General features: G+C 38.1%; 3 protein-coding genes across 4 annotated transcripts in view; 2 read left to right on the top strand and 1 right to left on the bottom strand.

Moving 5' to 3' along the window:
• Nucleotides 1–25,066, bottom strand: part of LOC139954456 (synapsin-3-like) — a 288,306-nt gene that overhangs the window by 42,172 nt on the left and 221,068 nt on the right. The window lies entirely within an intron of this gene.
• LOC139954460 (metalloproteinase inhibitor 2-like) lies at nucleotides 8,130–14,278 on the top strand. Its single transcript, XM_071954265.1, has 4 exons — nucleotides 8,130–8,467; nucleotides 9,643–9,876; nucleotides 10,439–10,569; nucleotides 11,520–14,278. The coding sequence occupies exons 1-4, from the start codon at nucleotides 8,293–8,295 to the stop codon at nucleotides 11,748–11,750; spliced, it is 771 nt and encodes a 256-aa protein (XP_071810366.1). The 5' UTR covers nucleotides 8,130–8,292; the 3' UTR covers nucleotides 11,751–14,278.
• LOC139954461 (metalloproteinase inhibitor 3-like) lies at nucleotides 15,428–20,533 on the top strand. Its single transcript, XM_071954266.1, has 4 exons — nucleotides 15,428–15,667; nucleotides 17,285–17,503; nucleotides 18,863–18,987; nucleotides 19,371–20,533. The coding sequence occupies exons 1-4, from the start codon at nucleotides 15,508–15,510 to the stop codon at nucleotides 19,629–19,631; spliced, it is 765 nt and encodes a 254-aa protein (XP_071810367.1). The 5' UTR covers nucleotides 15,428–15,507; the 3' UTR covers nucleotides 19,632–20,533.

Raw genomic sequence — 25,066 nt, 5'->3', positions numbered from 1 at the left:
AAAATACTACAATTGTTGGGTAAATATAAACACAAACAGTCCTTTATTTCCATACAGTTATAATCCCCTACGGCTGATTAAATATAAACATCACCACCAGAGGGAGCCCTCATGTGCACTGTTTGATAAAAAGCCAGGATTGACAAAAATGTATTCCTTATCAACTCAATACTTAGTGAGCTTAAAGCGAAACTACCCAAATCAGTAGAACAATTGGATAACTTTCCATATGGTGCCACCACTTTTTCACTCATTTTTACAAAAAGGGATATCTCATTGAGGTAAATTAGATACTATATTATTTCATATCAAATGAAAAAGTGGTAGCGCCATACGGAAACTTTTCCGAACAATTGAATGACTGATTCAAATGTGAGGGCTATTGAAGAAGAAAGTGTCAGAACAGTAAGTTAAAGTTTTAATGTTTGCCCTGGAGGGTGTGGCAGGAGATTATGTCCCCCATACGGCGAACTGTGTACAAACTGTGATAGCGCCCTCTTTTGAACCATCCTCCTTCAGCCCATGTTAATTTTTCATATGGGGGACAAAATTTTCGGCAGACTAATCCAAGTAACTGGGGCACTGTACTCCTTTTTTTAAAGTTTTGTTCTTATTGGTTGTATTACGATAAAAAAGAATTCCCTGGGACAGAGGCTTTAACTTTAAGAGTGTTAAAGGAACATTACAGAATTGGTTTTGCTAGCAAAACAGTTGCTGGCAGTGTAAGCACTCTATGTAATCCACCATATACATAAACTTACAAACCTGTAGAAGTTTGAGATCGATTGTCCATCTTGGTCACGAGAGAATAGTGAAAAACCGATTACAAGTTTTGCATTGCATCGAAAAAAGAAGAATAAAATGCTCACTGAGCGATAAACTCCAAACGTGAAATTTCATTATTTATTTCTCATCAAATATGAAATTTCAGACAGAAATATTTCAAGGGATGTTTTCTACTATCATCATCATCACTAGACTGTGTAAGTTTTATGTAAATCTGTGATCTTCACGATTTTTTTTTCTTACCAAGTCTGTAACGTTCCTTTAGTCGGAGACTTTTGAGGGCAAAACTTACCAGAGTATCAAAGTAGAAGTAGAAGAAGAAGTACCAGGTAAACATGCTCAGAATGACGAAAACAATAACAATTTACTGGTCAAGGAGGGGATGAAGCCCTCCTCCTGGCATCCCCGGTTTCAAAGCACATGCTGAAAGTCAAAGCTTTAACTGTTCAAGCAGGAAAATACCACACTGCCCTCTGTTGATAACAGCATTAATCTTTACAGTAGTGCATTATTGATGACTTGAAGTACCCCCTCGCTTGCCCAAAGACAGTCATCACTGGGGAGGTTTACAAAAGTCCTCAAGCATGACATTTAGTAATTAACCCCAGATCCATGCTGAGTGTATATGTCATGGCACATTATATTTCCTAGGCAAGGCTGAAACTCAAAGAGTTTAGCTCAGCGGGAAACAAACTACTGGCCTGGTAATTCCTGATAATGCAAATTTAGACTTAAAATGTCCACAAGTTTGCTAAGCACAGAAAAAATAAGCTAAACTGTTGGTCAAATTTAGTGAGCAAGCAAGAGTCCAAAATGAAGGAGGGAAAATGAACAAAATTTACTGAAATAGAAAAACTTATTGTTCATCATATTGCAAGTTGTTTTCTATAATCGTATGTTAAAGGCACAGGACGCAATTGGTAATTACTCAAAATAATTATTAGCATAAAACCTTACTTGGTAACGAGTAATGGGGAGAGGTTGATAGTATAGAACATTGTGAGGAACAGCTCCCTCTGAAGTGGAGTAGTTTTCAAGAAAGAAGTAATTTTCCACGAATTGGATTTCGAGACCTCAGATTTAGAATTTTAAGTTCCCAAAATCAAGCATCTGAAAGCACACAAATTTGTGTGACAAGTGTGTTTTTCTTTCATTATTATCTCGCAACTTCGACGACCAATCAAGCTCAAATTTTCACAGATTTGTTATTTTATGCATATGTTGAGATACACCAAGTGAGAAGACTGGCCTTTGACTATTACCAATAGTGTCCAGTGTCTTTAAAGGCACAGGACACTATTGTTTAATACACAACATACATGCCTTGTGTGACAAGGGCTAAATTTCAGAAAGCAAACAAAAATATTTGCTAAGCAAAACATTAGTGGGGTGCCAGTTGCAACAATGTAAAAACTTTATGAAATTTGGCTGGTAACCAGTTTCTGTTTAGCAAAATTTGTCTGAGCTTAGCAAATTCTTATGCTGACAGGCTTTATGAAATTAGGCCATGACCTCTATAAAACTTTTTAGTAGAGCATTACTGCAATCAATTTCTTAGTTTTATATGGTTATGATTCAACGAATTTGGAGCTAACTGTCAATTTGCACAAATAATAAATTAAAAATCCCAGAGACTAAGGATAAATCACTCTTCCTGAAACATTTCATGATCAAGTTGACTCATGGTTCGGATCATGAACCTGCCATTGAAACACAAATCATGTTTGACATAATAGTCTCCTCTTACATCATTAGGAAGCTGAAGGTCATATTAAAGACACTGGACACTATTGGTAATTGTCAAAGACTAGTCTTCACAGTTGGTGTATCTCAACATAATATGCATAAAATAACAAACCTGTGAAAATTTTGCGAAAGTTGCGAGAATTAGTGAAAGAAAAAGAAACACCCTCGTTGCACCATGGTCACACGAAGTTGTGTGCTTTCGGATGCTTGATTTCGAGACCTCAAATTCTAAATCTGAGGTCTCGAAATCAAATTCGTGGAAAATTACTTCTTTCTCAAAAACTACGTCACTTCCGAGGGAGCTGTTTCTCACAATGTTTTGTACTATCAACCTCTCCCCATTACTCGTAACCAAGAAAGGTTTTATGATAATAGTTATGTTGAGTAATAACCAATAGTGTCCACTGCCTTTAAAAGCACTGGACAAGGTTGGTAATTGTGAAAGACCAGTATCCCAACATATGTATAAAATAAACAACCTGTGTAAATTTGGACTCAATTGGTCATCAAAGTTGCAAGAGAATAATGAAAGATGAAAAAACACCCTTGTTGCACAAACTTGTGTGCTTTATGATGCCTAATAAATGGCTTGAGGCCTATATTTCATAATTTGAATACTCAAAAACTATGTTACTTCATGGAGAGTCTTTCTATCAATGATTTATGTTAACAGTTTTTTATATCCATTGCTCGTTACCAAGTAAGCTTGTATGATAACAATTATTTTGAGTAATTATCAATGGTGTCCAGTGCCTTTAAAAGGAGTATACAAGACCGACATGCTTTTTGTTTTGAAAAGTAAAGGTAGGACTTCAAAAGTTGGACACTATTTACATTTGTAAAATGTTGCATTTCTACTTCCAGTAAAGTTAACAGAGAGTGGTTGGGGGGATGGTTAATTTTTAGCAATTTCAGATAAAACAAAACAGGTGAAAATCTGTTTTATATTAATCACAGTTCATGCAGAAATGAGGGGGGCGGTATGCCAGTGCCCACTGGATTTTGTGCATTTAAATTCAGTCGATAGTGAATACACAGTCAGCTGAACCTAGTTTCTAATAAATGATGGAAAAAAAAAGAAGAAAAAAGTATGTGGAAAAAAAAAACATTTGTAAATTTTAGAGGCCAAATTTGAAGAATCTTTTCGAGATTAATCACATCTCCTGCAGAAAGGAGTGGGTGTGCCAGTTCCTATGTCAGTGCCCACTGGATTTAACTCATTAATATTCATTCAATAGTGAACACAGTCCGTTGAAAAACTTTCAGTAGAGAAACAAAATATTCGTCCAGAATTTTGAGTGCAACCACAGACAGACCTCGAAAATAGCCCATGGCACCCACAGAAACTGCTGTGGTGCCCTGTGCTGTTGCTGTGGTGCCCTCTGTAGGGTTCCGATACAAACATACATTTCCCAATATAACAGGGGAAGTGCACCTCACCAGAAGAAAATTGATGTGCCCCTTCAAGAGCGAAGCTCAGGGCCTGAAGAGGCTGACACAGGAAGTGGAATAAAAATACCAACACCATAAATTTAAAGTATGACATTGACCAATAAATCTGAGCAGTATGGTTCGTTACACATAAAAACCACAGAAAGTTCCACAGCAGGATTCCAAAATTTCGAATTTCCCAGAGGGCCACTGATACAAACTGGAAGTTTTGGGAAATATGTCCAAACTCATTTTCTGTCAACAAAGCCAGCAGGCAATGTCAAGATACAATCTTTGGTATGTGAAATATTTACTTGATCCTGAACTACAAAGGATATTACAGAGACGGAGCCTAAGAATTGAAATATTTTTATTTATGTATTTTTTTTGTTTTTTAGTGCATTTCTTTCTTCTTTGGAAACAACAGACCCACTCAACAACTTTTTTTTTTAAACCCAGAGAAAATCCAGAATGTTTTTTTTTTCGATTCAAGTATGTAAACACAATTTACTATAGAGGGATTTGAACAATCGATATTGAACAATCGATATATTTGACAGCGCTCAACCAACTGAGCTTTCTAGCTCTATGTTGCTCTCTCCTAATTTTGTCAATATCTATATTGGGAAGGGGGGGGGGTACGAGTCAGAAGCCAAAAGTACTGATAAAACAAAGGAGTCTCATATTTTGACTTTAAACCTTAGTCTTCCTAACATTTTGGGAGAAAAAATCCCCAACTACGGCCAATGGGATAAAAAAATTCCAGTTGAAAACAAAAATTGCTTTCAGAGACCGCAGTTATGGCATGAATATTTCCCAAGGGGAATTAAAACCCATTGCAGCATAGTCCAATAACACTCTGTGATAACGGACGTTAATTTCACTTTCGCCATTATCACCCAAACTACGCCACATCTTGTAGGCCTACACGGACTCCTTCCCAACCAGGTGTTTTGATTTGTGTACTAGAAACCACTGTCATTCTAAAAATGAAAACATAGCAACCGCAGTAATTCTTGTGGAATGCAGACAAAATGTTGATATGGCTCTAGAAAGACCCCCATGTGGGAAAAGATGTGTAACTACGAGTCAAAAATTGTCAACAGCAGCTGGATGTCAATTGAGCGTACGTGCAGAAGGGGGTGTTTTGATTTTCGAGATGTTTCTGTTCTAAATTGGTGACAGTTTGTGGGTATTTTTAGGTGTTTTGAGTTATTTCTTCCGCTCTACGTTAGTCGAGAGACTCTAGTGAGTGCTACAGTTTGTCAAAAAACAGAAAGCTGTTTGTGACCACAATTACGGACCCCTGAATTATAGAATTCAACCCTAAAAAATGTACAACTTTTATTGCCAGTAATTTTAAGAGTATGGATTGCGGTAACACCATGTTTGTATCTACTTGCCAGGTACAGTTTGTTCTTTAGAGAACTGTCTTTCTTTATTCTACTACCGCGGAGTAGATTTATTGAATGTTCAGAGGACTTCTCAGTTCTGAAAAGAACTGTCCTGCTTTTTTAACTACTACCAGGACGGAAAGTATAGAAAATTGGCAGGACTACTACTTTAGCTTATAGGATTGTAATGAAATGCACTGCCGCTGAGTCAGTTCTTAAATTGGTCTCAATGTTTCAACCCTTTAAGATTGATATGGCCATGGAGATTTACGATATTCTCATAATGATGATGATGATTGTTTCGTCATCGCGGTTTCACGGCCGCAAGTCTTTGACCGAACATCTGTGAGACATTCTCCTTGGCTGATCATGCACAATCAGTGGGTTATTTTGATCTTAATTAATTATAAGTCATTAGATCTGGAAGAATGCAACATTGCTATTGCGACAAAGAAATTGACGTCAATGCTCGCCGACGCAAAAAAAGAGAGCATTATTTAAAGCCATGCTTTATTAAAAGTTCCTGGTAATCCATCATCAAAATAAATTTATACAAAGTGAATAAACAAAAGGCTTTGTTTTAAGGTCTTTCCTAAGGGAACAGTTATGAGAACTGGACAGATGGCTATTTCATCCAACCTTCATAACACCAGAATTTGGTAAGATGAAAATATTTCACATTTTCACCACTAATGACCTAATTCCGACAGAATATAATATTAATTACAGATGTCCAATCCTCCGGGACTCTGACAAAATACAGATGCACTAATGGGGTGGTTTACAAGAACCTCATAATCTAGCTCACATCCAAGTGTAGTATCTGGAAAAATTCACAATTTTTTTTAAAAACATTGTCAATATTGCATCCAAGTGATAGATTACAAGTTACAGGCACTGGACACTATTGGTAAATACTCAAACTAATTGTTAGCATAAAAACTTACTTGGCAACAAGCAATGGAGAGCTGTCGGTAGTATAACAAAAATGTTAGAAACAGCTCCCTCTGAAGTAAGGTAGATTTTGAGATGAGGTAATTTCTCACTCAAATGTTAAAAAACTTCAGGCCTGAAGCCTTTTATTATGCATCGAAAAGCAAACATTTGTGCAACAATGTTTCTTTATATACTATTCTCTTGCAACTTTGATGACTAATTAAGCCCAATTTTTTAACAGATTTGTTAATTGATGCATATGTTTGGATACACTAAAGTGAGAATACTGGTCTTTGACAATTAGTCAAGACAAAATTAAACGTTTCCATCAAACTAAGCCAAACGAAAAAGACGATTATCTGAAAAGCCATTCTCAGAGCATTAACAGACAATTATCCAAAAAGCCATATTCCAAGCAGACATTGGCAAAGAAAAACGCAACCATACAGTAAAGACACAAGAAACACGAACTACGACCCAGTTCCATTGAACTTGGAGTCCAGATGGTCTCGCTGTTGAAATTTCGGAGGCACACAAATCCAGTTCATTGTAACTAAAGTAATGAAATTGAGCTTCTACTAAAACAAAACAAAGTCAGTAAAAATCAACTTCCTGAACGTTTTGCCAACCTGGATTGATATCCTTGACGGAAATATCTTTTCTTAAAGACACTGGACACTTTTGGTAATTGCCAAAGACCAGTCTTCAAACTTGGTGTATCTCAACATATGCATAGAAAAAATAACAAGCCTGTGAAAATTTGAGCTTAATTGGTCGTCGGAGTTGCGAGATAACTATGAAAGAAAAAACACCATTGTCACACGAAATTGTGTGCCTTCAGATGCTTGATTTCTAGACCTCAAATTCTAAATCTGAGGTCTCGGAATCAAATTTGTGGAAAATTACTTCTTTCTTGAAAACTACATAACTTCAGATACTCCTCAGCAAGTAAGTTTTTGTGCTAATAATTATTATGAGTAATTACCAATCGTGTCCACTGCCTTTAAAGAAACAAACTAAGAAATCTTGTAAAGAATCAGTTCATATGGTTTAAAGGCAGTGGACACTATCGGTAATTACTCAAAATAGTTATTAGCATTAAACCTTAGTTGGTTACAGGTAATGGGGAGCTGTTGATGGTATAAAACATTGTGAGAAACGGCTCCCTCTGAAGTAATGTACTTCTCAAGAAAGAAGTAATTTTCCATGAATTTGACAAGGGTGTTTTTTCTTTCTTTATTATCTCGCAACTTCGGCGACCGATTGAGCTCAAATTTTTACAGGTTTGTTATTTTATGCATATGTTGAAATACATCAAGATAGAAGGGTTGTCTTTGACAATTACCAATAGTGTCCAGTGTCTTTAATAGCTAAAGTAATACTATGAAATAGAGCCTCAAAAACAACAAAAAAGTGTCACTGTAAAAATCAGCTTCCTGAACGTTTTGCCAAGAACCTTTTATTTAGTGGACTATCCTTGAAGGAAAGTACTCTTTAAGAAAGTATTTAATAAATCTAGCAAAGAGTCATCACAAGTAGATGGACCAGTTGTTATTGAAATTATTTCAAAAAATATATATAGTTTCTCCGCATGATTAACCACTCATAATGGAAAAGACAATACAGCAACAATGATTGAGGAGGGTGCACTTTGATAATTGAATCACGACTTCCGGTGGCTGGCTGGACACCCACAGGTTGAAACCAACACTATTATTATCAAGTTACGAAATTCAACGCCACCTGTTTGGGGGCTCCCAGAGAGTGGCACAGAAAGTGGGAGGAGCTTTAGGGGACTGGCAAAACCCCAGAAAGGGATAAAAAGGGCTAGAGCTGCCGTGTTTGATCAGAGTCAGAGCATTGATCAACTACCGACTACTACTTCACCATCAATCTCAGTATCTAGAGCACTTTGCGAATCTGGAGCAGATTGACCAAGTTGGTGAAAGTATAGATCAATTTTTGTGTGACAGTACTGTTAGACAAATTCACATTGAAGATGAAGCCAGCAACTAGTCTCATTTCAAGGTGTGTGGTAGAGATGATGTGTATCCTTGGGTGCCTAGTCTTGGCACAAGCAGGGAGGATAACATACCCAGGTCATCATGAAAACCGGTGCAGGAGGAGTTGCCCGATCGAACACCCTCAAGAATTTGTGTGTGATGCACAGTTTGGTAAGTGGAATTTATGTCTCGGTGACTTTATGTTGAAGTAGAACCGTGCGTACAATGGTGACCGACCACGATTCTCTTGAACTTTTTAATTTCAGAACTTGGATATATTAGCAATAAATATCTATCTTTGATTATGTTTGGGGGTTAAACACATTGAGCGCATCTGTTTGTCCATGTGCCCAGAAGAAAGGCATAATACTGCAGAATTAATCAGGTCTACAATTTTGAGCAACGGGTACAATCTCCTTGAATCCGTCTCTTCTACTATTAAAAATGTTTGAAACTCAGAAACTCGCTGCAATCCTCTTAATAATAAATCAAGATATTATGATTCAGTAACTAATCGACAATACTTATTCTAGTCATTGTAAAATCAGTGATTAGTTTGGCAGGATTCAAACCCAAAACCTTGTGACAATAAGTCCAGCAGTCTAATCACTGGACTATGGTGACCCTGAGAGGTGAACTAGTACATATGGGCATTGCTTCTGGCAAAAGACTGCTCAGGATATGAGTGAAAAGGAGAATTGGTGAAAAGACCTTTTCACAATACCATCAAAGGAACTGGACACCTTTGGTAATTGTCATTCAAAGAGACTCACTTGGTGTATATCCCAACATATGCAGAAAAAAAAAAAACTGTGAAAATTTGGGCTTAATTGGTCATCGAACAAGAGTATGAAAGGTCAAACGCCCTTGTTGCACAAGTTTTTGTGTCTTCAGATGCTTATACAAGGTTTTTTTAAAAAGTCTTTTAATATTTGAGTGAGAAATTACCTCTTTCTAAAAAAAAAACCTATGTTACTTCACAATGTTTTATATACTATCAACAGCTCGTTACCAAGTAATTTTTTATGCCAACAAATATTTTGAGTAATTAACACTATAGTGCCTGTAACCTTCATACTTTATATTACAATATTATATCGTTGCGGTACCCGCTGCAAAAACATAGGATTCAAACTGCCTCTAGCTACCGGGCAACCTCGGTAGTCTAGTTGGCAAGACACTGCTCTAGAATTGCAAGGGTCGTGGGTTCGAATCCCACCCGAGTAACATGCCTGTGGTATTTTTTCACAGGACTCGGGAAAGTACCGAGTATACAGTGCTAACACACATCGGTGTATGGGTAAAAAAACCAAAATTAATATTCTTCATACTTTCTATTCTCACAGTAATCAAAGCGCAAATTGTGTCAAAAGCCGTCCATGAGGAAGAGACATTCCTCTTTGGAGTGAAGGAGATTGCACACTACACAGTGAGAGTAATCAACGTCTTTAAAGGCTCAGATCTCGTCTCAAGACACCTCGAAGAAGACGACGTCTTGACGATCACTTCAACAAACTCTGATGTTTCAATACCATGTGGTTATCCCAGTCTGGCAGTTGGTGATGTGTACGTGCTGACAGGTTGGTATTTACAACAGTGTTTATGAAGATTTATGAAACAGCTCAATGCTTAAAGCCATGCTTGAGGACTCTGACAAGACCGTTTGTTGCAATAAACCACAGTTTTTTGACGACAAGAGGGTGTTTTCAACAGACAATTTGTTATGCATCTTAGTTAGAGTTTTAACTTATTTGAACTGCCTGTATGCTAAGTTGGATTTGAAATTTTGCATGGTGAAAGTACATACAATATACATACAACTAAATATTTATAAAGCGCCTTTACATCAAGATCAAAGCACTGAGCAAAACCAATGAAACTATAAATACAACAAATTACATCTGATACAAGTGAGTTTTGAGATATTGTTTGAACAAAGGCAAAGAGTTACAATTTCTGATGCGTACTGGGAGGTTGTTCCATATTCACGAAGCAATAAAGGAGAAAGTCTGGTTGTGAGCAGATGAGAGTGTTGGGTGTTCGGTTAGGCGTGTACATGTATAACTAAGAGAGGTACCGGTATTTTGTTTTACATCTCGTTCTCATCTCGGACTGGTTTGCTTGATTTTTTTTTCCAATCAGGAATTGAAGAGCTAGAAAGTGGGATGTTGAATTCCGAAGGCTGTCAGTGGAATGAGAAGTGGAGTGGTCTGACTGTGCAGCAGAAGCTTGGTCTCAACAAGAACGTCTACATTGAAAACTGTGATTGTCAGGTAAGAAATATCTCATAAGGTCAACTGACTATAGGTATTTCAGGCCTCAAATTTACCCACGACACCCATAGGATTGGCTGGAGTGTTTTGTGCTTTTGCTGCGATGCCCTTGCAAATCTTCGAAACAAATTTACATTTTCCCACATAGAAGTGCCCCTCCCCAGAAGAAAATTGATGTGGCCCTTCAAGAAGTACAGTACAAGGCCTGTAAAATTAAATACATTTTTGGCTGAACATTAGAGTTAGGGTTAGGTGGCTCAGTTGGTAGAGTGGTAAATTTATGTTTGCATCAAGAATAACAGACTTGGAAAGCACTGAATATGCAACAGGTCTGTGATTGATGAGCTTAGGACGAATCTTCACGCAAACTTGAACCATCCATTCTGACTGGTCGATCCATGGCAACAAGTGTGTAATATACTGATCCACATTGCAAGGTTGATGTCATACCCTGTTCTATTCTACCTCCATGTTCTAACTAAGCAGCGCACCAAGTTTGCCCCCAGCCTCGTTGAATAGGGGACGCAGAAGCGCATCCATGCTTCTTCTAGGTTTAGGAGTCCTATTCATTTTAATAGCCTATTTGTTTATATTTTCTATACTTATTTATTATTCCTTGAAAGCTACCTGTATGAAGTTTTGTGTGCTTGTTGCAATGGCGAAGCTAAAGACAGAGTTAAACGCACAGACAATGCTGTTGCTATGTAGGGAACTTTCGTCCAATCAGAGGCGGCAACAGTGTGGCACCGTTCACTAGACCCAATCCAATGATCACTAGCTACAACGTGACCCTGTTTATTCAGGGATCGCATCGTAAAACCAAGATGCACTTTGTAATACTGTTTGTCGAAACAACACTGTATGATGATCACAGGATTCCCCCATTCCACGATAAAATATGCACTTCATATTTCCTATACTTATCAAATTTTACCATTTTCTTTCTTCAGGTTATTACAACCATCATGCAGAACCCCATATATGGAAACGGAGCAGAGTCAGAGTACCAATCAGTCGGTAATGGTTGCTTTCTTGATCTCAACACCAGCGATTCACTGTCCAGAAAGAGAAGCTGCGTCAAAGATTGCAGGTACGGAAAAGGTTGTACCTGGGTTCGCAACAGTAATTACAGAAACGTCTGCGCTAACGACAACCAAGTGTCCAATGTCATCAACAATTAACTAGTAGGCGAAAGGAAAAGAAGTGTTGAACAGAGATTTGTACAGTGTAGGGTGAAAATTTCATCATAATTTCAACAAAGAAATTAGAACCGATTTGTTTAAAGGCAGTATTGGTAATTACTCAAAATAACTATTAGCATAAAACCTTTCTTGGTGACGAGTAATGGGGAGAGGTTGATGGTATAAAACATTGTGAGAAACGGCTCCCTCTGAAGTGCCATAGTTTTTGAGAAAGAAGTAATTTTCCACGAATTTGATTTTGAAATCAACCATCTAAACACACACAACTTCGTGTGGCAAGGGAGTTTTTTCTTTCATTATTATCTCGCAACTTCAATGACTGATTGAGCTCAAATTTTCACAGGTTAGTTATTTTATGCATATGTTTAGATACACCAACTGTGAAGACTAGTCTTTGACAATTACCAATAGTGTCCACTGCCTTTAAGAGCTAAGTGGTCTGTTGTCTTTGATGAATGATGGATCCATAAGCCGATGCAAAAAACCAATGCTAGTGTCACCTACCTGTGCACAACTGCTAAACAACACCAGTACTTTTTTACCACACAAAGTGTGTTTATTTAGAGACCTTATTTTGAAGATCGCCATTTGTAAAAATGTTATCCATCAGAAGAAAAAAAAAGTGAAAGAAAAACGGCCTGTGCAAAATTATGGTTATAAGTTAGTTTAAATTATATTTATAAAATCACGACAGCTGAATCTTACCACACTAACCATCTTCACCGATTCTTGAAAGGGTACACCTGAGAGTAAGCCATGTGACACTAAAAGAATCCCAGTGAAGAAACACCTGTGGTCAATGTATTTATTGCCCAAAATGATTGTTTATGGTCAAGAAAGACCAATGCTTACTATAATTTATTTATCTTGTATATTTATGCGCTACCTCCATTAACAAATTAATAAATCATTATAGGCCTAATCATTTTTTTGGCAGAGTGCACTTTCTGATGAATGAGACATGTCCCTTGTGTAGATTTGGGTATAAAACTCGCACTTTAAATCTTTGGTTTGTACCCTTTAAGATGCCCTTCAACTCAGTAAGTTAGTCAGCATGAGCTTGTGCATAATGTTAGCCTTCATTGTGGGGTCGGGTTTCGGCTCAGTAGTTCTTTTTCCTGCCTTCCACCGAATCCAACTTCAGACCGGAGCTCATATTTAAAGGCAGTGGACACTATTGGCAATTACTCAAAATAATTATTGGCATAAAACCTTACTTGGTGGCGGGTAATGGGGAGAAAGTTGATGGCTAAAACATTGTGAGAAATGGCTCCCTCTGAAGTGCCATTGTATTTGAGAAAGAAGTAATTTTCTACGAATTTGATTTCGAGACCTCAGGTTTAGAACTTGAGGTCTCGAAATCAACCATCTAAACGCACACAACTTCGTGTGACAAGGGTGTTTTTTCTTTCATAGTTGGTAATCCTGCTTTGATCAAGGAAGACATTTCATGCTAAGCAAATTTTTGTGCTTAGCAGCTCTATGAAATTGGGCCCATATCTTCATGTCCTATTCATCTTGTTATTTGAGCTAGTTGCGCTGCTGGATGTGTAATGAGTTAAATGACAATTTATGGCTCCATCACATCATGTTAAAGTAATGTAAGACGTCCTGTGTTGTGGAACATCATTACAAAGATCCTTCCTATAAGGGTCAGTTACATTCTCTTTTTCACCTAAGATGAATTATGTGTCCCTTTCCGTTTGGTTTAACTCTGCTTTTAAGGTGTTTATGTACCGACAGCTCTTGTTTGTAAATATTGCTATATCAGTCTTTCACTAGCATGGTATCCATTTTATCTGTATGTTAATTTATAAAACATTTGCATGACTTTTCATATTTCTTATTGATATTTTAAATTTCTGTATTATATGCAATAAGTAAATTGTTTTTTTAGTGTTGTAATTTATTTTCTAAATGTGCATATCATTTGGCTAAAATCAATATATTTATCCTTTATCCAAATCATAAAATTAACCAAGGGTTATGACTATAAATTTTTTAAATTTCAGTTTATGGTACAAAATTTACAGTTAATGGCAAATCAGTACAAAAATACTTTTGAAAATAATTGTTTTGGGGGAATTTTCAATAAGACCAGCATGACAGTACAGACCTTGGGGACGTCATAGCAAATTTATATAATTCTGTATAAAATTCTTTCCCTAGACGGTGGATTAACAAAAACAACGAGTCAAACTAAAAATGCAAGACTGTTTAATGGAAAATGTTTAAAAAAGAAACAGGTACTTGTACTTAAACCCAGTGATCTTTCAAATCAATAGTTGAATGTGTGCCTTTGTCTCCAAACCGAATTGTAAAAATGGTTAAAGACAAAACCTAGCAATAAGAGTTTTCTGTGCCCCTTTACCATTGTTTGTGCCATAAGCTGTGTGCAATTTGATGTGTTAAGTTAACATCACCCTTAATTTGTAAAGTAGATTCTTTTGTGAAAAAAATAAAAACATTTGCATAATTACAACTTTAAAAAAAAAAAAAAAAAATCTTTTGCGTGCTTTAGTGGAAATCCTATCATTCTTCAATTGTTTGAAAAGAGTTGGTTACTTTTAGTAAATGATACCTAGTAGGGTAGGGCTCAATTTTACTATTGGTCCACCCCAGGCCAGTAGTTTCGGTGTTGGGCCAGTAAACTTGGTGTTGAGCAACTATACTTATGACCAGACAAGTCAGGCAGTCCTGTGTTTTGTAATTGAATATATGAATACAAAGCTGTGAGCTGTGAAACATCTTGGACAAAAAAAATTGTTCAAAATGTTGACTTTCCGTCTTAAAAAATACCTCTCATTTCTACAAAGTAAAGATATAAAAATAATACTTCATAAAGACAAATGAAATAAATATTCTCTCATAGCGCTTATTCAATTTAAAAATGGGTTAACTTTACTGGTCCAGTAAACGTTTAGAGCCACAAGCCCCGAGGTATTGCGGGTTTTCCTTCTAAATGCAAGCCCTGTAGGGATTCATCCTTTGGGTGGGTGACTAGAGTCAACTACACTTAAAAGTATAAAGCACTATAAACAGATTAACAAGGCATTAGTTATACAGTAACAGTTTTTTTTTTTACAACCATTGAAAACTACAAGTGGCGACCAACAAATTAAAACCGCCAAAAGTAAAAGGGCGAGTAAAAATCACAAGAACAAAGGAGGCCTACTAAATTGTGCGTTGATGCTAGCAAACCAGGAAAAAAAGAAAAGAGAGAAAAAAAAAAAACCAGGGGATCATCTTTGGAATTTAGAGTTGAATAGGTGGCAAGCATGAGGCAGAAATGACATTCTGAAGCGGTTAGTGCGGGATCGTAGAGTTCAAATTCTTTTTGATTTCTTGAAGCCATGAGAAACCCTCCCAATAAGCAGAAATCGCTCAAGTAAGCTCCAAAGCAATTCGTCTTTATAGATAAAAAAGAAAACCTCCCTTTAATTTGTTTTATTTGTGTTGTTGGATCGAATACTTCCCGCTGATAAGACCTATTTCTACATGAGATATCTGTCATCGTGACGGATTCCTAGGGAGAAGGGGTTAGGGGTTCAAGAGCGCAACGAGGTTCTGTCTTGGCTCTCAAACACTTTGACATTTATATCAGCCACTGAGGCGAACGAACCAAGCGGGGGTGGTCTCAAAAAAAAAAAAAAAATCAAACCCTCTTCACTGAGCGAAAACACAGCAGTGCCTCAAGTTTGTCTGGAGAGAGTTGTTTTCGTTTTCCACCCCAAAGATGGAGGTATTGACCAAAGTATCGTTGATCTTAATGCTTGTGATGCCACTGGTATCCGGGCAGCAGGAGCAAGAGCCGTCAAGTGAGCCACCTCGCCCAGCATCTCAGTGTAACTGTCCGATAAGACACCCTCAGGAGAACATATGCCGGGCCGATATCGGTAAGCAACTTGCTCTAATGCTCTCTCATATCCAGACCAAAATATATGGTGGATTTTTGGACGTTCATAGATTATCTTTTTTGTTATAGCCCTAGAGTGCATGGTATGTAATATTGAACCATTATTGTATCGTCATATCACAATCACAAAGAAGTCTCTAGATGCACTTTATGAGATGGGAAAAAAAGAAAAGTTATAACTACTCTCAAAACACACTTATTTAAATCAAGAAGCTGTTCAGTTTTTGCTATTTCATCCCACTTTAAATTGTAATTTTTTTCGTTATCGTACACTTCTTGTTTCAGCGCTTAGAAACCTGGTATAAAGCGCTATATAAATGCAAGTTATTATTCTTATTATTAAAGTTAGACAATAGAGAAAAGTAAGTAAGTACCTAACGGAAAAATAAGTTTTGAAGTGTTTAGAAAATGCCTCCGATGTATCAAATCAGGGAGGGCCTAAAATAAAAATGCACACACAAAGCCATGGTCTGAGGTGGGATTCGAACCCGAGTCCTCAGAGGTGAATAGAGGGAAACGATATGGCATTCTAACCTGACCCCCATCCTAGTCAGGATATCAATCAATCAATCAATCAATCAATCAAACGTAATTTGTATAGCGCCTAAATCAAAAGTTTGCTCAAAGGCGCTGAGGCACAGAAGAAATAAAAAGTTGTTGGTGGTAGGCCTCCTGAAACATACTACCGGTACTACATTTATATAGGATACTACCGGTACTACACTTATATAGCACTAGATCACGCCCTAGGAGTGTGTCAAATCACTTTTTTCCCCTGTAAGATATGTGGAGCTATGTTTTTTGTAGTATGATACCTCTACCTTAGTTAAAGCACCATGTAATGTTTTACATTTTATTTATTTTTACGACAAGTGCACTGGTATTTTTTAAGTGGATCACACAATACACGGGAGCAATAGATTTAATAATATTAATAATAATTATTAATAATAATATAATAGTGGCTTCTTAAATAGCGCTCAGGTTCGTCACGCAGTGACGCTCATGGTGCTTCAACATTATTACCCCTGGTCACTGGGCCTTAAATCATTCCTTAAACCATCTCAGCTCCCTATGGAGTACACAGCTTGTGCCGCCAAATATGCAGCGCAATCATTTACATCCCATCTGAAGGATCCATCAATAATGGTTAAGCGTCTTGCTTGCGGACACAAGTGTCACAACGGGGACTCGAACCCACACTTTGTTGATCAGAAACACATGAGCTTGAGTCTGGTGTTCTACTCTGCTTGGCCACAACACGCCATACTACAATAATCAAACAGTTCATGAATAACTTTATTTCATTTACTTCAGTCTCCAGACGATGACATAGAGCAAGCTAATTAAGAAACCAATTAAGAACACACGCCCAGGTAGTGGTTAACAAGCAGGCATTTCTTTTTCACAACTGAGAAGTCTCCTGGAAAATCTGAAAATCTACCCTGCGGTAGTAGAATATCTAGCAAGACAGTTCTCTTAAGAACAAACTCTACCTGGCAAGTAGACACACACATGGTGTTACCGCAAACCAAATAAATATTGTAATTTTTTTCAGATTTATGTATCAGAAAAAGATTTGTATCTTTCATCTCAGTCATACAGGGGCGGATTATGGAGGTCAAATCTCCCGGTGACGGTCTTCTCTCAACGGTGGCCTTGCTGGAGTACTCCGTTAAGGTCAACAAGGTCTTTAAAGACACAGAAGGTGTGCTGAACAGAAAGAGGAGACGCAAAATTGCTATGATCACATCCAGCTCGGACCGACTTTGTGGAGTAACCGAGATGAAAACTGGAGCCTTGTATCTCATGACAGGTAAAGCATTTTCTTCTGTGCGAGTCATCTTCCAATAAAAAACAAAAAACAAAAATACAATACCAAAGTCTCCTTCCTGCTTGAGCTGCCGAAAGCCAACAACCTTCGTCAAGCACCTCATTCCTCTACTGTGGGGGCATTCCTTCACCATTCATCCCTCTCTCCTTGCGTACGAAGAGCCCAGGGGTCGATTTCACAAAGAGTTAGGACTCATCTTATCTCGAGTTAGAACGAGTAACTCGTCCTAACTTAGGATTAATCTTAAAGTCTGCATGCTACAGTGTAGGGTTGGGACTCGTCCTAAGTCCTAAGATTAGTCTCAAGTTTTGTGAAATCGACGGCAGACACTTACAAAATATGATAGTTAAAGATAAGTCTTACAGTAGCTCCAGAAGTATCGACCAGCCACTTCCTAATGTACATTGCTTCTACTAATGAAACAACTGGTTTATACTTGGGGAGGTAGTGATTTCTTATCTTTTTTTTAATATTTTTTTTTAAAGGAGTACCCCATGATGAAAAACAAGTATAATATTCCATAGGGATAGCGAAGTGCTTATTTCAACAGACCGTCCAACAATAACAAAAAACAAGAAGAAAAGAATGGAAATAATGGTTATTGGACTATGCCTCACTCACTAGAAAGTGATGAAAGACATAACAACTAGCATCACACTGCAATCATAATTGCCGTAAAACAGGACAATACTTATAGGCTTTCTGATGGATGATCCCCAAGCCTACATTACATCCTCATGGACTGTAAAGGGGGTAGTAACCCTGTTTCAGCCACAGTAGTATGTGCCAAAAATGGCCCCTGGACAAATAGTTGTTGTTTGTAGCCCACACCTTTAAAGGAACACGTTGCCTTGGATCGGACGAGTTGGTCAAAACAAAAGCGTTTGTAACCGTTTTTTATATAATGCATATGGTTGGAAAGATGTTTTAAAAGTAGAATACAATGATCTACACAAGTTTGCCTCGAAATTGCGTGGTTTTCCTTCTACTGTGTGAACTAACACGTTCGGCCATTTATGGGAGTCAAAATTTTGACCCCCATAAATGGCCGACGTGTTAGTCGACGAGGTAAAGGGAAAACCACGCAATTTTGAGGCATGTTTGTGTGGATCATTGTATTCTACTTTTACAAGATCTTTCCAGCCATATGCATTTTATAAAAAACGGTTGCAAACGCTTTCCAAAGACCAACTCGACTGATCCAAGGCAATGTGTTCCTTTAAGTAGCCCTCATGCCTTGTGTGTCTGGCGTCTTGCATAAATACATATTTTAAAAACCTCCAATGATGACAAAATTTGTATACATTAGATATTTTACTTTTACAAATCCTTCCCCTTCAGGTTTGGCGATTGGAGGAGAGCTATTCTTCAGTCAGTGCGAATGGGTGCACAGGTATAAGGAACTTTCACCAGATCAAAAAGCAGGTCTGAAGCAAGAATTTCTCCGGGGATGCGACTCTTGTCAGGTAAGGAACCTACAAGTAACTTGAGAAATATCATGTTTTAGTTATGGGACCTACTCCTATTACATAGCACTATGTAACGTGCTTCCAATCAAACCAAGAACATAGGGGCAAACCCCTTCTCTTTTCGGTACACACTTTGTTCTTTTACTTGCGTTACACAACACACGGGACCAAAGGCTTTACGTGCCATCCAAAGGACGAAGCATCACACATAAAAATGTCTTGCTTAAGGACACGAGTGTCACGACTGGGACTTGAACCCACACTCTGCTGACCAGAAACACCATAGTTTGAATACGATGCTCTCAACCACTAGGCCATGACCCCACCAAAAAGAACAGAAAATTTAAATGAATTCTTGGACTATTTCGTATAATTCACAGATTGATCAGCAAGGCAGCAGTATTCCTGGCATCCATAACGACACGGCCTCCGAAACTGTTTGCTACCATGACCCGTTGGGCTCCGAACAACTTGGAATTGAAGACTGCGAGACTGAGTACTCCATTTGCAAACCAGTCAAGAAGGGGCACTGTGCTTGGACAGGCGGCCAACGCTACAAAAGTTGCGTCGAGAAACGAATCAATAAGTTCAATGAGGCCAAACAGGTGGCCCTTCTTGCAAAAGGTGGCAAGGGTCAATAAATTGATATAAAACCTGGGCCCAACTTCATAGAGCTGCTTAAGCACACAAATAAGCTAAGTAAAACAAAACTGTGCTCAGAAAGAAAGTCACAAATTCAAAAATATGTTGATAGAGTTGCAACTTTTCAATGATTTTTATGAATGGCTATATGAGTATTATAAAAATGAAACTCATTTAACAGTTTTAACTTTGCATGATTTTAGTGTAGTATTTTGAATATCATATTCTGTTGTAATTTCTCCCTAAAAATATATGATATCATTAAAATATGTGCCATAGTTATACACAGAATTAGCACAGGAAGAAGTATAAAAAGTAAAAAAACTGTCAGAGGAAGTTTTTAAAAAGCATTACATGTTTGGCGTCAAAAATCTCAGTTTTCTGAGGGAAAATCAGAAGACAGACTAAAAACTATGAAGAATATTATGCCTATATTGGATTTGAGGCATTGCATGGTGGGGTATCAATGTATATTTGAATTTATTTGGTTTGCGGTAACACCATGTGTGTATCTACTTGCCAGGTAGAGTTTGCTCTCAGAGAACTGTCTTGCTTTATTCTACTGCCGCAGAGTAGATAATCAGAGGTTTGGGAGACTTCTCAGTTCTGAAAAGAACTGTCCTGCTTTTTAACTATTACCAGGGCGGATGGTATAGAAAATAGACTGGACTACTACTTTAGTTTATAAGATTGTAATTAACTGTACTGCTGCAGAGTTAGCCTTGCTCAAGGCAGTCGCATTATTCGCTCCGAAAAGACGCAGCTGTAAACCCCCCGCCGTATACCCTGTGCATGGTGTGTGCGATCACACCGAATGACCCACCCGTATACACACTGTCACATCGCACGAATACTGTTCACACAAGTCATCGCACTCGTACACCACTAACCGCATGCGGAGGCCGTCAGGCCGACAGCCTTGTCGGATCTGTATCTTCCCGTTTTAATGTGTTGTATTGAAAAAATTCCAATAGTGGACGAAATTGGGGGGGCTCTAGGATATGCTAGTATGCAGCTCATGAATATGTATATCGTTCGTCAGACCTATCAGACAACACAGGATGTGAGGCAAATGAATTATTCATTTTGACGTCCAATCACGCACTTCCCTTATCACGACCTTTGGACCCTATCATGCGTCCGTGGTGGTGGTGTGTGAGGTAAACATGTCTCGTCTTTCGCGGGCATTATGGTAATGAGCTGACCGTGGGAACTCCTCGCTTATTATAGTAATGAGGTCAGTGGCTTAAACACAGATCCTACAAGGCTGTCGGCCTGACGGCCTCCGCATGGGATGCGGATAGTGTACGGGGGCATCGTGTCGTGTGATGTTACGCACAGTGAATACGGGTGGGTTTTACGCACAGTGAATACGGGTGGGTTTTTATACAGCGGCGGTCTTTTTTCGGAGTGAATAATTCGACTGCCTTGAGCAAGGCTACTGCAGAGTCAGTTCTGAATTGGTCTCAACGTTTCAACTAGCTTGCTCTAGGAGACTGGAGACTGAAGCAGGACTTCACGGCAGTAGAATAAAGCAAGACAGTTCTCTTAGAATAAACTCTACCAGGCTAGTAGATACACACATGGTGTTACCACAAACCAAATATACAATATCATGACTGCTATTTAGAATTGAGGATAATTACCAGTACTGATAATTAAACATTTTGTGCACTCTCTTGAAAGATGACAATCCATACGAAACCTTGATGGAGGACTGTCCAATTTAAACTCATTTTGAAGATTAAAAACATCCTGTCCCTGGTAAAATGTTTCTGTGTTATTATAAGTAAAGTATACAAGTTTGTTTTGTCTAGAGGTGCATGCAAAGTTAGTGAGAATAAAACATGAATGTTTGTTGAAGAAATAAAAGCGAGTTTATTTTGGTGAATTCTCAGCATCTTTCTTGTCAATTAAACCAAGTAGGATTCAAAGATAGACATTTGCCCCGTCATAATTAAATATCTGTTTAGTTTCAGTTGCCCTTCCCTGTACAAGTCCCTGTTGAAAGTTTGCAAACAATTGTTTAAGGGGTAATTGAAGTCTTGGTGTAAGACCGCAATGTTATCACTCAACTATCGCGATCCTCAGTTCTACTTCTTTCCTTACGCACACATTATTATTGAACGATAGCGGGCGCTGTTGGAATACTTTCAGATCACCACACCACACCACATTCACGGCGAGATCGCAGCTTACAAAAACATCCTTCATTAAAGGTGTAATAGTCCATTTAATAGTCCAATAGGCAGCGTTTAGTAGGTACATGTATACACAGTCAAACCGAGGACCTATAACAAATGAGGACACAAGAGTCCACGATTCAGAGAAAGGTGTGAAAACATATACAAAAACAATGGGAGGTTGCGAAAAAGTTAGAGTATAAACAAAAGAGGGAGAATAGGAGGTCTATGGTTGCAGGGGTATAAACACACTTGTGTGAGTGTATTTGCATGTAGGGCCTATAGTATTACCATTGATGTTTTAGCAACTAACACGAATGTCTTGCACCAAGACTAGGGTAATCCCTGGAGAGACGTAAATGCACACATTATTTGGGTCAGAAGTGTTAAGTGCGTCTGAACTTCACATGTGTGTGAAGCTTCGTTGTTTTTCCCGGTTGCTAGCCCCCATTCAACTCAAATTCCGTCACGTCTGTTGTTTTGTCTGCATTCCTCAGTCTTGTTAAACAGGACAAAACAAAATTAACCTAGACGTCAATGGAAACGTATTTCATCACAATAACTCAATAAGTACTTTGGGAAAGTTATTGGGAGATATGTGCGACTTACAATAGTGGGTGTAGGCCCCATGGTAACATTTTTGACTTGGTGACTAACTGGGATATTTTTGGATCACTGAAATGGGTATATGTTGATAAATTTGTGGGAAAACAGCTTTCATTGTAACAGACACTCTGGTTGCAGTTCAACCAACTGTTTCTAAAGTTCATTGAATGTCAAAAATTCATGAGCGACCCATCTTTTCAAATAAGTTGTTCAATAAAGAAGGGAAAAAAAAAAGAAATTGAGAAGCATTACTGACAGTAACGTTTCTCAGATTTTGAATTCCAATAATTGCAGATTGTTCTTCGTGCGTGGACATAACTGCTTCATATCTTTTGGAAATGAAACCTGTTTCACAGGTTAGTTTTACGGTATACACCAACAGGAGTTCCAATTACCAAACATATACAATTTGAAAGCTTTTGATCAGTCACCCAGATTTGCATTGAAGGGGCAAAGCTTTAAAGCATCCTTCCATCATTTATTACCAACAGAAACAACGGCAGAAACAAAATTCATCAAAATGAGGTGAAATCAGTGAATTGTATCTTATGAGATTGGATTAACAGAAAATATCCCATGGTGCAACTCATGCTGTGTAATGGAGACGGACGACATATAATGAATTTACCTCAAGCTGAACTTTAAAGAGGCAGTAAAGCAAAATCGTTTTAATACAAGGAAATTTGCACAGAGATCAAGAAGAAGGGAATCAATGTGTGGTGAAGAGGTTTTCCACTAGTGGTTTAAACCCAACAAGGCCTGGTTCTTGATAATTTTACTGAGGCGAAGCTATGAATTGGTAAGGCCCTCTGCCGCCCTCGGGTAAACAACTCCTTATAAGGGAATGCTGTGCGCGTCGCGCAGATTGCGTTATGTGGCACAACTGTCCCGGCCTTTGCTCTCGACCAATAGGAATTAAGAAACTGTCTTATAAGCACAGGTGCAAGCTCGCGTGTCACGCCCATGTTTCAACACTTTTTACTGGTCATAAACAAAGTTTTATACACACCCACGTGACGCGCTCTCCACCAATAGGAATAGCGAAACTGTCTGAGGTATTTATGAATATTAATTTCAACGTACACACCAATGTGTGTTTAGCACTGTATACCTAGTAATTTCCCGAGCTCTGTGAAAACAAATCACAGGCATATTACTCCGGTGGGATTCGAACCCACAACCTGTGCAATTTCAGTTTGATCGGAGTGTCTAACCAACTAGACCACCAAGATTGCCCATACCTATGAACTTTAAAGATGCAGTACAACAATATCATTTTAATGACAGATTTCAATAACCATTTTGAATGATAATGATGATGACTAATGGGCTAAAAATACCTTTTAAGTGAAAGTTCACAACAAGTACTCCGAAAGAACAGACAAACCACACAATCAAAGACAAGTGGACATTCCAGCAAGAAGAACATTATTTTAAGTTTTAAGATCTTTGAAAAAATAATTAGGGAAAATTGTTAAAGATTAAAACACGTTCTAGGGGAACAATGGCAATAATCAGGCAGGTGATTGGTAGACAGACCCATGTCCAATGAAGAAGAACTTTGGATTTTAGTAATTTTTTTCTTCTCTGTCATCCTTTAAACTGAAACATAATCCAAACAAATATTCACTCCAAAGGATGCCAATTACATCCTGGAGATATCAGGGAATCATCTGATTTAATTGAGATTTCAATAATGGGGTCAGAACATCCAATGTGTAGGGGAAAAGAGAGATGGGGGAAAAAGGACTTAAATTCATTATAAAATCCCTTAATTGATTGACTCTAAACAAAGAGCCACAGAGCCTGGCTTCTTGCAAGCACGATTGTTCCCAGCTCAACGGAAGAAAACATTAAATCTTATCACATTTTTAACAATTTTTGATTTGAATAAAGGATCTGCTGTTGCAGAGCCAATTAAAGGCTAAGCCATAGCCATAGATCAAGCCAGAGCCGAATGTGACCGAGCGGTCTAGTTCACTGTGGGACCAATGCTCTGGTGTTGTCAGCAGCTGAGTTTGGGTTTGAATCCCGGTCGTGAGACTTAAGTGCAAAGACACTTAACCATAATTGCTTCATTGCAAGTTGGGAAGATATTGCCTTCTGCTCTACCAGCCAGGCCCCTAAATGGATGATACCCATGCCTTCATCTTTCCTAAGCGGGTATAACCCCTGTTTCAGCCACAAGAGTAGCAGGCAACGTGCCCCTGATGGCAGTTGATTTAGCGTAAATCAGCCCTCACCTTGAAGTGGCAGAATCTTATTGGTTTTTTTTTTAATCAGTGGGCTCCATGGATTACCTAAAGAACAACAGACAACAGTTCACACTTTCTGCATAAGTTTAGCTCTGTTTACTCAAATATAAGTTTTGAAAACATTTGCCAACTTGGAAGGAACTTAAATCCCGAGCCACTTACGGACTTTACGGAGAAGTCAACAGAACTGTGCAATGACATTAAGGCCCTCAAATTAAATCATCACCTTAAATTTTGTTTTACAAAGGAACAGAAAAACAAAATCAATAAAAACATGCTGTTAAACTGTTCATGGCCACAAATGTCACATACACAGGAAAGAAAATTAGGTGAGACACAAATCAAAACCAGTTCAAGTTATCCCAGCTGAACTTTCTCATGTGGTTAAAA

This window comes from Asterias amurensis, chromosome 2 (genome assembly GCF_032118995.1).
Source record: "Asterias amurensis chromosome 2, ASM3211899v1".
NCBI classification, from domain to species: Eukaryota; Metazoa; Echinodermata; class Asteroidea; order Forcipulatida; family Asteriidae; genus Asterias; species Asterias amurensis.
This window is presented reverse-complemented; position numbering and strand designations above follow the sequence as displayed.